This window comes from Saprolegnia parasitica, assembly GCF_000151545.1.
Source record: "Saprolegnia parasitica CBS 223.65 unplaced genomic scaffold supercont2.137, whole genome shotgun sequence".
Taxonomy (NCBI): Eukaryota; Oomycota; class Saprolegniomycetes; order Saprolegniales; family Saprolegniaceae; genus Saprolegnia; species Saprolegnia parasitica.
This window is the reverse complement of record NW_012156531.1, coordinates 72,242-83,907: the sequence shown is the minus strand read 5'-3', so window position 1 is coordinate 83,907 and position 11,666 is coordinate 72,242. Positions and strand designations below refer to the sequence as shown.

The 11,666-nt window shown below is 57.0% G+C and overlaps 5 protein-coding genes across 5 annotated transcripts; 3 read left to right on the top strand and 2 right to left on the bottom strand.

Annotated features, from left to right (window-relative positions):
• Positions 1 to 280: 280 nt before the first annotated feature.
• SPRG_14222 (hypothetical protein) lies at positions 281 to 854 on the top strand (the record flags this gene model as incomplete). The annotated part of the gene is made up of 2 exons (XM_012353844.1): positions 281 to 486; positions 551 to 854. 2 exons carry the CDS (start codon positions 281 to 283, stop codon positions 852 to 854), a joined length of 510 nt encoding a protein of 169 aa, XP_012209234.1.
• Positions 855 to 1,351: 497 nt separating this feature from the next.
• SPRG_14221 (hypothetical protein) lies at positions 1,352 to 2,693 on the bottom strand (the record flags this gene model as incomplete). Its single annotated transcript, XM_012353843.1, has 2 exons — positions 1,352 to 1,393; positions 1,416 to 2,693. The coding sequence occupies 2 exons, from the start codon at positions 2,691 to 2,693 to the stop codon at positions 1,352 to 1,354; spliced, it is 1,320 nt and encodes a 439-aa protein (XP_012209233.1).
• Positions 2,694 to 2,970: 277 nt separating this feature from the next.
• Positions 2,971 to 4,470, top strand: SPRG_14220 (hypothetical protein; the record flags this gene model as incomplete). The annotated part of the gene is made up of 1 exon (XM_012353842.1): positions 2,971 to 4,470. The coding sequence occupies one exon, from the start codon at positions 2,971 to 2,973 to the stop codon at positions 4,468 to 4,470; it is 1,500 nt and encodes a 499-aa protein (XP_012209232.1).
• Positions 4,471 to 6,492: 2,022 nt separating this feature from the next.
• On the bottom strand, positions 6,493 to 7,162 carry SPRG_14219 (hypothetical protein; the record flags this gene model as incomplete). The annotated part of the gene is made up of 2 exons (XM_012353841.1): positions 6,493 to 6,926; positions 6,976 to 7,162. The coding sequence occupies 2 exons, from the start codon at positions 7,160 to 7,162 to the stop codon at positions 6,493 to 6,495; spliced, it is 621 nt and encodes a 206-aa protein (XP_012209231.1).
• Positions 7,163 to 9,180: 2,018 nt separating this feature from the next.
• SPRG_14218 (hypothetical protein) lies at positions 9,181 to 10,638 on the top strand (the record flags this gene model as incomplete). Its single annotated transcript, XM_012353840.1, has 1 exon — positions 9,181 to 10,638. The coding sequence occupies one exon, from the start codon at positions 9,181 to 9,183 to the stop codon at positions 10,636 to 10,638; it is 1,458 nt and encodes a 485-aa protein (XP_012209230.1).
• Positions 10,639 to 11,666: the final 1,028 nt, after the last annotated feature.

Genomic DNA, 11,666 nt, shown 5'->3' with positions numbered 1-11,666 from the left:
AACGGAAGGCATCTCGGGGACGGGGGACGCCGCGGCGCTTTCGCTGGCACTCGCAACAACCTCCTCGCTGCGAGGCCTCACCATATGGGGCGCCGACGACCTTGTCCGTGCGCTTCTTGTCTTGAATCGGCCACTGCATCACTTTACCGAGATACAAGTGGAGACGTCGAGTGTCAAAGTCCTTGGCTTCTTCTTGACGCGTCTGGATTTTACCAAGTTGACATCCCTCAAGTTGGATTGCAACACGGATCACGCAGACACTCTACGTCTCGTGCGACACATGCCATTGCTCCGCCACCTCGCACTGACCCACGGCAGTGTCGGCTTTGCATTTGTGGACGCGTCGACGTGGCCGGACCTCGAGAGCATCGCCTTCGAACGCGTCACCTTGACTGCAACCGCCCAGATCGCGCTCCAGGCGTATTTCGACCGTGTACAAAACCTCCGAGAGGTGTCGTTCGCAGGCCCCGAGTGCATGGCGGCCACGTCGTTCTTTGATTGGAGTTACGCACTGACTCAATTGATCGCAAATGGACTGACGGTGGCGAAGCTCGTGGATACCGACCTCGACGACACGTGCGCTGCGCGAAGGATGCAATGCGTCGTCGCCGCTTCATCTGGACCTCACCGCGAACGACATTGGCATCAAGGGCGTCGGCGCGCTTTTGAAAGCCCTTGCAACGTGCCTCTACGTGCGAATCGAGATTGCATGCACGAACTTCGACCTTCTCGCACCGTACAAGACTGAGATTGAAGCGTTTGCCGCCTTCCATGGCGTGGCGGCGACAGTCACGCATGAGCACTACACACTGTGCAGCCCTTCCACACATTTCCAGTACTATTATGCAATGTAGCGATATGGCTCAATGGTTTGCTTCTTGAGCTCCGATTGATTTCGATCCATCCAAACAAAGGACAGGTTCCTAAACTGGGTTTCAACACCAACAGCAACAAAACTAATAAGACGACTTGTGGTCTGGATGCAGATTCCAAAGGAGCGAAATGGCCCGTAATAGCCCTTTCCCTTCACCGGCTCGGGTTAAATTAGACGACGACCCTTGATGCGTATCGCGTCTGCTCAATTTTCCACCGTCTTGGGCCTCGCTCATTTTTTCTGCCGGGCTCCACTTATCTTTATACTAGTATATTTTCCTTGTCCAACCTGTCCAACAAACGTACTACGAGATATCCATACACTGCATGTGCATAACATCGTGCTCGATCGATGGTTACATAATTGATGTAGGACTATAGAACGTGAAATAATCCGGGTCAACGCCGCATGCCATGCGATGCGTAGCGACAAAGGCTTGGAGTTCATCCATGTGCTGTTGGTCCGCCGCATACAGCATCACGCGCACATCGGTGCACTGTGCGAGTGCTTGGAGAAGCACTCGAACGCCATCGATAGTCACCTTGCAGTTGTGCGAGAGGTCCAGCGTCAAGGGCGTCGTATTGCGACCTTCACGCAGCGTCTGCGCAAGATGGCCGAGGCTCGTGTCGTCCAGACCCGCTTCGCTGAAGATCGCATGGGCAAGTCCGTTGTTGATCAATCGCACCAGCGTCCGACTCGTACTGGTAAACCACCCGTCCGCCAGTTTGCACTGTTGAAACGCCATTTTGCGGAGGCCTTGCGCGCGGCCGAGGTAGGAGAGCACTGTAGCAAATGCCGTCGGTGTGAAGTTGATCGCTTTGAAGCGCATGCTCTCGAGGTCCGGCCACGTCGACGCCTCGGCAAAGCCATCGCCGATGTGGCCTCCAGTCGACGCCAAATGGCGAAGTGCAGGCATGCGTCCAAGCGGAAAGAAGTCAGCGTGGTCGTCCGCGCTGCTGATCGCAAGCGACGTGAGTGAGGTGAGGTCGAGAAGGGCCAAGAACGGAGCCACGGCCGCTGGCGTATATGTCCGCAGCTCGACGTGCGTGAGCTGGTGCAGCGGCAACTCGAGTTCGAGGAAGGCGTCGAGCAACTCTTGGTGGTCGTGGATACCGAGAGACCGAACCGAGGACGTGGTCGCGAGCGCGCGCGCGAGACCCTCCTCGTCCTCGACTACGGTGCACTCGATCGTAAGGCTGCGAGCGTGGCCACTGCCGAGCCATGGCAGCACGTGCGAGGCCAAGTCGGCGGCGGCAGAGCTCGCTTCGCTAATGCATATGGTGTGGACATGGTGGTTGGGCGTCGTAATCGCGGCAAAGACGTCCGTGTCGTCTTCGTCGTCGACCAAATCGGTCGACTGGAGGCGCGTGCAGCGCCGCAGCAAGTCGCAAAAGACGTCGCGACCGACTTGGTACCGCCACTCTGACGTCACGTGCGTCAACTTGAGCGGCCACTGCGACGCAAAATCGATAAAGGCTTGAGTGCTGTCGGCCGCGAACAGGCGCCCAAAATGCCAGACTTCGGTGGCGTGCACCGAGACGAACACGGGCAGCGCCGCCCGGTACAACGCAATATCGTTGTCTGCACTCAAGGTGGCGCCGTCGAGATTGAGCGATGGCCACGTATACGCCAGCGGGCCCGGTCGCGTCAGGAGCTCCTTGGTGGCTGCTAGTGGCGCGTTCAGCGAGGCAGGTGGCAGCGCTAAGAGAAAGGCGCTGGCGTCAAGATGCGACTGGAGGCACTGGGCGATCAAGGTGAGGGCGTGCGGCAGGCTCAGCACGGTCGCGGCCTCGGGAGACGTGCGCTTGGTTGTCGTCATCGTCGAAGCTTCTAGCTCGCCCATTAGTCTATTTTTGATCTGTAGCAAATTGATCCATTTGACGATCGCGATCAAAAATGGCGATCGTCCATGTGGCTACCGTCTGAGTTCTGGCCAATCAGATCGAGTAGCGCTACTAATACTAATAAGCGACGCAAATGCATTTTATTGGTCGAAATGCGACAGCTGTGGAAGCTCCCGGTGGCTGGCTTCCGGTGTTTCATTGGTCTAAATGCCCAACTTTTTCAACCAGTCGCATTGCGTTTCATAACCGAGCATGGCAACCAAGCGCGCCTGTCCCGAGGCCGCGACCGTGCTGAGCCTCCCGCATGTCCTGACCTCGATCGTCCAGTGCCTCCAGTCGCCGCGCGATGCTCTCGTCTTTTTGTCGGCGCTGCCATTGACGTCGCTGGACGCGCCACTGGCAGCCACCAAGGAGCTCCTGACGCGACCTGGTCGGTTCGTCCACACGTGGCCTCACCTTAGCCTCGACGAACTCGATAGCGAGAAAGCAGCGCTTGCCCTTGCGGCGCTGCCGGCTCTAGTCTCGTTGTGTAAGCCTGCCGCTGAGCGCGTGGATTGGTCGCCATCGACAACCGTCGCAACAATGAGCTTCGTCGACTTTATCTCGTCGTGGCCGCTCAAGATGACGTACTTTGAGTCGATGTGGTTTGACGACTTTGACACCGACGTCGTTTGCAGCTTGTTGCGTCGCTGCACGCGCCTACAAGCCGTCCGTATATCTCGGGACGAAGATATCGTCGACCTGCTCGCCGCCGTGACGACGCCAGCCCATCGAGTGGAGAAGCTGTCTCTCTTTTACACCGACGAAGCTACCATGGACTGGACGTCGCTGCTGCGGCCATGGCTGTCGAGTGGCCACGCGCGACATCTCTCGTTCGAAACCGCCCGGGCCACCGATGTGGTGGGACTAGCCCGTGCACTCGCAACCACGTCGTCGCTGACAAGCTTGGACATCTGCAACAACGACGATTTGGTCCAAGCATTTTTGACGCTGCAGTTGCCCTTGCACCAGCTCATGAAGGTGCACCTCGTGGAAGTCGAGCCCGAGCGCGCCCGTCGCTTCTTGCGACTTTGTGATGTGGCCAAGCTCACGTCACTAGAGATCGTGGGTGAAGGCGACCATGAAGACACCCTCGCGCTCGTACCACGCATGCCAGCGCTTCGCCACCTCTCGTTGCGTTGGGGTGAACTCCGGTTGACTCATAACGCTACGTCGCGATGGCCGCACCTCGAGAGCCTCGAGCTCTGTGCAGTTCACTTTGACGACAAGGCATTTGATACCGTGCTCGCGTACCTAGAGCGCGTGCAAGGCCTCCAGAAGATCATGTTCAACGTCTGCCATTCGCTTGAAACCCGTTTCCTCGACCTCAGTCGCACGCTCGTTCGCTTGATCAACAACGGCCTCACGCGCGCATGCCTTTCTGGGGCGAACCTTGACGACACCAGCGCCGCGCTCCTCGCGCTGACGCTGCGCCAATGTCGCAACGTGTCGCCCGTCACGTTTGACCTCGGCGACAATGACTTTTCGATGGACGGCGTTCGCGTGCTGCTCGAAGCCCTCGCTACGTGTACGTGCGTATGCGTCCGCCTTACGCTGCCAATGACATTCCACGGAGAAGAAGATCGCCAAGAAGACGAAGTTCGACGATTTCTTGCAACCCATAAGATGACGTGCGACGTCGATGAAATGACGTGGGACGACGATGACGACGCGCTTTGGACGCTCTATAGTCCTAGTACGCATGGGACATGAATGATAACGCACTCTATCGACGTTGTTCTCTTGGGAATCGCTTTAAATCGCGCGTGCGACTGCCGACATGCAAACGCGATCGCGGCTACGTAGGGGTAGGGTCTACACGAAAACCATATTGACCCAGAACTCAATTCGCACCACGACGCTATCCAACTGCTTCCATGACGAGCCATTCGGATTCGACATCGTTCTTCTTCTTCTTTGTGCAGTGCATACAGTTCCTCTAGTGTAGTAGACAGTTTGTACGTGCCCTACAATGTTCGGAGCAGCAACGACTCAAGGTTGCACCTGGATCTTTTTCCATGTTCCACCTGAATCTTATATAACGATCAGCTGCACTCTGAGCTGCACTCGGTTTCGCACGCATACAGTACATATGTAGTACACAGCGGACATGTCTTCACAAGCCGCAGACGCCTGCAAATATCCAGCGGTGTTGCCTCCTGACCACCCTCGTTGTTGCTCTTGCACGTAACTAGATTGAGATATTTGCCTTGAGTCGTTCGCGCCAGCTACCTTACAGCCGCGACAACACGCAACGAGGCAGACGTAGGACGACCGGATGAGCACCTCGCACAAGAGGCTGCTGATGCAGCGGATACAATTCGTGTCCAAGAGACCTGCAGAAGAGCAGCGGGAGGTCGCAATACCGTGCAGTGTGTGTGGGAAGACGAAGTACTCCAAATGCGTTTCTCGACGATGGCTTGTGTACAAACTTCTCACTGTTGAAGAGCACTTGGCTCGAAGTAATGCGTAAATCTTGGCCGGTGGAGTCTTTTATTTGAATAAAACTTCAATGCCAGATGAAATCCGCGCGTTAGAGCACCAAATTATACATGCGTCGTAAATACAAAAGTGTACATTATGGTCGAGAAAATCTCAAGCGGATACGATGGGATGGCCGGTGGGATTTTGTTTTTTCTTCAATTGTTGCGTCGAGTGGACCGGGATGTTGCATGGCCTTGGAGAGGCTGTCGGCCACGATGCGCGAGAGGTTGGTTGCTTGGTTTACGGTCGGCGCCGCCTCCGTGGCTGCGAAAATCTTGGCCACGACGGGTACGTACTTGGCGACTTCGAGGCGCGCAAGGACTGCTTGTCAAAACGACCATCACTCGCAGTTCAATTTGCTGCACGCAAGATCCATCAATGAAGGTTAGCCCAGGAGCCCAAGGCAGGGAGAGCGCTCCAATTAGAATGCTGGTGCAGTGTAGGACCATCTTATCATAAGTACGAGATCGAAAGGTCCTCTCACGCGGGACCTCGGCACTGATGCGCGTCGACGAAGAGTCACATCTCAGCCAGATCCATCCATCTACACGTAGTACTGCTGCTTGTATCCAATGCGAGGAGATATCCAACCACATGGGATGCGTGCAGCTGAAGCCTACTTCATGCCCCAAGCACAGTGGCGGTTTATCGTTGGAGCTCTACCCGCCGCCGCGAACCAACTAACTCTATAGTGTCGATGTTTGCTAGAGTCGACCTGCTCACTGCTGCTGTACATGGTGCAAGGATCATAACAAAAAGAAAGGGGTCCTTGAAGGAAAGGGGAATACTACATGACGAGGTGCAGCGGGCCGCGATGGAGGGCGACGTCGTCTAGGATCGCTTCGAGCTGCTTATTAAGCTTCTCGATACTGTCGGGCTAGCTGGGCTTGAGTGTTGTGAGGATGAGGCGCTTTGGCACGACGTGGTGGCTAACTTGAGCGAGGCTCCAATGCCACGTATGGTCGTGGCCCACGGCAAGCACCGAGATGGGCTGGCCGATGGCGTCATGGCTCACTGTGCGCGCGTAGATCGCCTCGAGAACCTGCGCGTAGCACGTTGGCGACAGCGTTGATGATGCGCACAGGACCGATATGATGCACCTTTCGCTCGAAGGAATCTTCCAGGCCAAGCAGCGAAGCACGTTCGAGTCTTTACACCAGTAAAATACATCATACGTACTATTCATACTTGAACAATCGCGATGAGCACAAATTAGCTTAATTTCTTTAATTGCGTGAAATGACGAAATTTTCAGGCCCGGGCATTGCTCACGTCTCCTCCGGCGTCGCCCACGTCTGCTCCGGCGTCGCCCACGTCTGCTCCGGCGTCGCCCACGTCTGCTCCGACGTCTCCCACGTCTACTTTAGCTTTGGCAAAGCCGAAGCAGACGTGGGTGACGCCGGAGGAGACGTGGGCGAGGCCGAAGCAGACGTGGACGAGACCAAAGCAGACGAACGAAGGCTCCATGTCGCCAGGGTTGGACGCGGTTTGAATCGATCGTGCCAGCGTGAGGACTTCTTCGGCTCCGACGCAGCGCGATGCACTTTCTTGCGCTTGTACTGCGAGTCTTGAGGCTAGTCGCGCATGTTCATACTCGTGCGCAAGCTGGGTGGTCTGCCGATCGCCGTTGGTGTCAAAAATGCGCAATCTGGTCAAAAGGCCCTCGAGCGCTTCCTGCACCCAATCTTGAGCAACGCTAAGTGCGCCGGCGCTCCCATCGCGTCATAAACGTACGTGATGTCGTTAGGTCCGGTTCGGAAGCCCCACTCGGTTGCGACCGCGTCGCGGTGCAGCCATACCCATCGGGGCACGAGACTTTATCAAGGCTGCGCTTTTCGTCTTGGGCTCCTTGCGCTGCGTGGCGCTCGCGGGCTTGCCAACCTTCGAGCTGCCTCGCGGACGTCGTCGTGGCCTTCGTCATGGTGCTCGCGCTGTCTTTTCCGTTGTGGTGGTCGGGATGAATTGTCACTTTGTCCTCTCTGTCTGTCCCATCTCCGAGTCCGCCGCTATGGCGTGCAATACTGATTGGTAGAGACTCAAAAGATACTTTCTTCGCGGCGTGTCGCTAAAGCTCTTTCCCATTGGTCAAAATTGCCTCCACCAACCGAAGATTGTCCTACTATATTCTTGAACCATCTTGGCGCCATGTCGCTCGCGCTTTGTGGCGTTGCGGCCGGGTTGTCTGTGTGCACCACCATCTTCGAAAAGCATGCACGCAACATGGGCGAGCGAGACACCTGGAGATGAGGCTGCGCGGCTCTAAAAGCAGTGCCAGGGCAAGGCCGCCGCACACGCCACTCAGAAGGCGGAGCGGCTCGCGAGAACATTCTCTGTCCGTTTACAACGGTGCTGTCTCCGCGTCCCACTTGATGTGCGTCCCTCGCCATCCGCTTGGCCACGTGTCCAACGGTCTGCCTGCGCTTCTTGATCGTATAGTCCTCGCGCCGTTGCAGCTACACTCGCCAACACAACTGAAATCAACCAATGCCGCCACAGCAAGTCGTGGGAAGGGGACCGATCGAGAATTTTGCGAATTCAACTACCTCGTTCTCGCCGTCAACGGCCACTTGCTGCCCTGCAACTCACAACCTTCGCCGCTATTGTCTTTGGCACGCTGTACCTTTTGTACCTCAACGCGCAGGCCAGCAGTGCTCTGTACCTTCCACGCCCGACGACCGTCGGTGTCCCCGCCCGCCACCGCTGGAACGTCTCGTGTTCCAACCACGTACGCTACCTGCGGCGCCTTTCTCGGTGGCTCATGGACGACCGTTTTTGTAGTACTGGCCTTTTGTACGCAGCTGCCACAAGCGTACCAAATGTGGCTGCGCTGGGCGCGACGCGTTCATCTCGGACGCCGACGTCACGGGGCATTGCCGACCATGGCATGGCCGGCCGCTCGATGCTCGGTGGACCTACGATCATGGACATCAACACGGGTGCGAGCAAATACGCAGACGATCGTCGCGAGCTAGGGCGTAGACTTCGTCAAGGAACGGCTTGACCAACTTGTACGGGGCAGATCCGCCCACGCGCTTTAGCCGCGACCTCTACAAACGGATACTAGCAAACAACTGCATCGCAAGATATCTCAGCACTTGTTTTACCACGATCGAGTCCATTCGTCAAGCGCTCATGGAGGAGTATCAACTTTCGACGTTGTATTTCACGGCGCCGACGTTCATTACGCGCATCATCGGCAACGCCTCGCGGACCGCCGCCGAAATCCACGACGAGGATTGGTAGGACCAATTTTTCTTCGCTTCCCATGCGAGCAGCAATCGAGTACGGTCGAGGTAGGCGCCCGCACGTTGATAAAAACAATAAATACGTGGCACTACGACGACTACTACTACTACTCGGGGCTGGTCGACCTCTCCGACTACGGCATTGATTTCACCGGCGGCCGCTTTGCATTCATCGACGACGACAAGAAGAACCACATGTTTAAACCGGCGCGAGATAAACGACTGCGTGCTACTAGTACATAGTGGCGCTGGTCAATATGATCGATGTAGGTCGCCTCATGATGTTGCATTCGGGCATGGAGAATGTGCACGAAGTGCGACCTATCAAGACGGGCGCGCGCTATGTCATGAGCAAGTGCGACGAGCACAAGCAGTTAGGTGAGGACATGCGGAAGGCTCAGCACGGTCGCGGCCTCGGGAGACGGGCGCTTGGTCGTCGTCATCGTCGAAGCTTCTAGCTCGCCCTTAGATCGACTTTTGAACTGCAGCAAAATGCGCAGCAATCCATTTCACGATCGCGATCCAAAATGGCGATCGTGTTCTGGCCAATCAGATCGAGTAGCGCTACAAATCAGCGGTCGAAAGGCGAGAGCTGTGCAAGCTCCGGTGGCTTACACGGCACTGGTATTCCGGTGTTTCATTGGTCTAAACTCTCAACATTTTCAACCAGTCGCATTGCGTTTCATAACCAGCCATGGCAACCAAGCGCGCCTGTCCCGAGGCCGCGACCGTGCTGAGCCTTCCGCACATCCTGACCTCGATCGCCCAGTGCCTCCAGTCGCCGCGCGATGCTCTCGCCTTTCTGTCAGCGCTGCCATTGACGTCGCTGGACACTGCACTGGCGGCGACCAAGAAGCTACTGACGCGACCTGGTCGGTTCGTCCACACGTGGCCTCACCTTAGCCTCGACGACATCAATGACGAGAACGCGGCGCTTGCCCTTGCGGCGCTGCCGGCTCTAGTCTCGTTGTGTAAGCCTGCCGCTGAGCGCGTGGATTGGTCGCCGCCGACAACCGTCGCAACAATGAGCTTCGTCGACTTTGTCTCGTCGTGGCCGCTCAAGATGACGCACTTTGAGTCGATGTGGTTTGACGACATTGATACCGACGTCGCTTGCAGCTTGCTGCGTCGCTGCACGCGGCTACGAGCCGTTGGCATAACTCGGGAGGAAAATGTGGTCGACCTGCTTGCCGCCGTGTTGACGCCAGCCCATCGAGTGGAGAAGCTGTCTCTCTTTTCCAACACCGAAGCTACCATGGACTGGACGTCGCTGCTGCGGCCATGGCTGTCGGGTGGGCACGCGCGACATCTCTCGTTCGAAGCCACCCAAACAACCGATCTAGCGGGGCTGGCGCAGGCACTCGCAACCACGGCGTCGCTGACGGGCTTGGACGTCAACAACGACAATCTCATCCGTGCCTTTTTGGCGCTGCAGTTGTCCTTGCACCAGCTCACGGAGGTGCGCCTCGAGACAGACAGGCCCGAGCTCGTCTGTCGCTTCTTGCGACTTTGTGATGTGGCCAAGCTCACGTCACTAGAGATCGTGGGTGAAGGCGACCATGAAGACACCCTCGCGCTCGTACCACGCATGCCAGCGCTTCGCCACCTCTCGTTGCGTTGGGGTGAACTCCGGTTGACTCATAACGCTACGTCGCGATGGCCGCACCTCGAGAGCCTCGAGCTCTGTGCAGCTCACTTTGACGACAAGGCATTTGATATCGTGCTCGCATACCTGGAGCGCGTGCAAGGCCTCCAGAAGATCATGTTCAACGTCTGCCATTCGCTTGAAACCCGTTTCCTCGACCTCAGTCGCACGCTCGTTCGCTTGATCAACAACGGCCTCACGCGCGCAAGTTTCCGTCATACGGACCTTGACGACACCAGCGCCGCGCTCCTCGCGCTGACGCTGCGCCAATGTCGCAACGTGTCGCACGTCACGTTTGACCTCGGCGAGAATGACTTTACGATGGACGGCGTTCGCATGCTGCTCGAAGCCCTCGCTACATGTTCGTACGTGTGCGTCCGCCTTGCGCTGCCAGAGACATACCACGAAGACGAAGTTCGACGATTCCTTGCAACCCACGAAATGGTGTGCGCCGTCAATGACATTGCGGTTTGGACGCTCTATAGTCCTAGTATGCATGCGACATGAATTATAACCCGTCAATTGATCGTTGAGTATCGATGGGTCCCGCCCGACTTGAGTGCGCTGGTGGGAACAGTACACCAATTTGGTGTCGTGAACGACAATGCAAAGTCATGATGCAAAGTTGTGTGTATCATCATTTCGAGTATCATTCGACGAGAGTCCAGCCGGACTATAGAGCGCACACCGCTCCGAGTCGAGACAACACGCCATGCGATGCGTGGTCACGAAAGCTTGGACTTCGTCCTGGTGCCGTTGGTCCAACGCATGCAGCGTCACGCTTTGCGATGGCTTCTTGCAGCAGACACTCTTGGTGGTCGCGGATACCGAGAGACCAGAGCGAAGACGTGATCGCACGATACCCTCCGCATCTTCTATCGCGGTGCAGCTGCGAGCGTGGCCGCTGCCGGCTCAGGATGTGCGGAAGGTCAACGATGGTCCTGCCAAGCACACTCGGCGATTTGGCCAAATGTCGGGAACCTGCGCGTAACTTTCATGGCAATCACATCCAACATGAGCAACGACCACCTCCAGCATACGCTTACAGTCTCACGCGATACCATGAACCCAACCAATTCGCCACGTCAAACGTTGGAATCCTGCCGCCAGCTCCGTCCGCCACGTATGGATTGCGTCCAACGTGCCAGTGTTTGATTGGCCGAAAAGCTTTTCATTTCAACCACTTACAATGATTGAAATGGACCCGTTATTCTTGCAAATTCGGTATCCCAGCATGGCAGGCAAGCGCGCCTGCCCCGAGGCCGCGACCGTGCTGAGCCTCCCGCACGTGCTGACCTCGATCGCCCAGTGCCTCCAGTCGCCGCGCGATGCTCTCGCCTTCCTCTCAGCGCTGCCATTGACGTCGCTGGACGCGCCACTGGCGGCGACCAAGGAGCTCCTGACGCGACCAGGCCCGTTCATCCACACGTGGCCTCACCTCGGCCTCGACGAACTCCATGACGAAAACGGCAGCGCTCGCTCTCGAGGCGCTACCGGCTCTAGTCTCTTTGCATGAGCCAGAGACCGAGCGCACG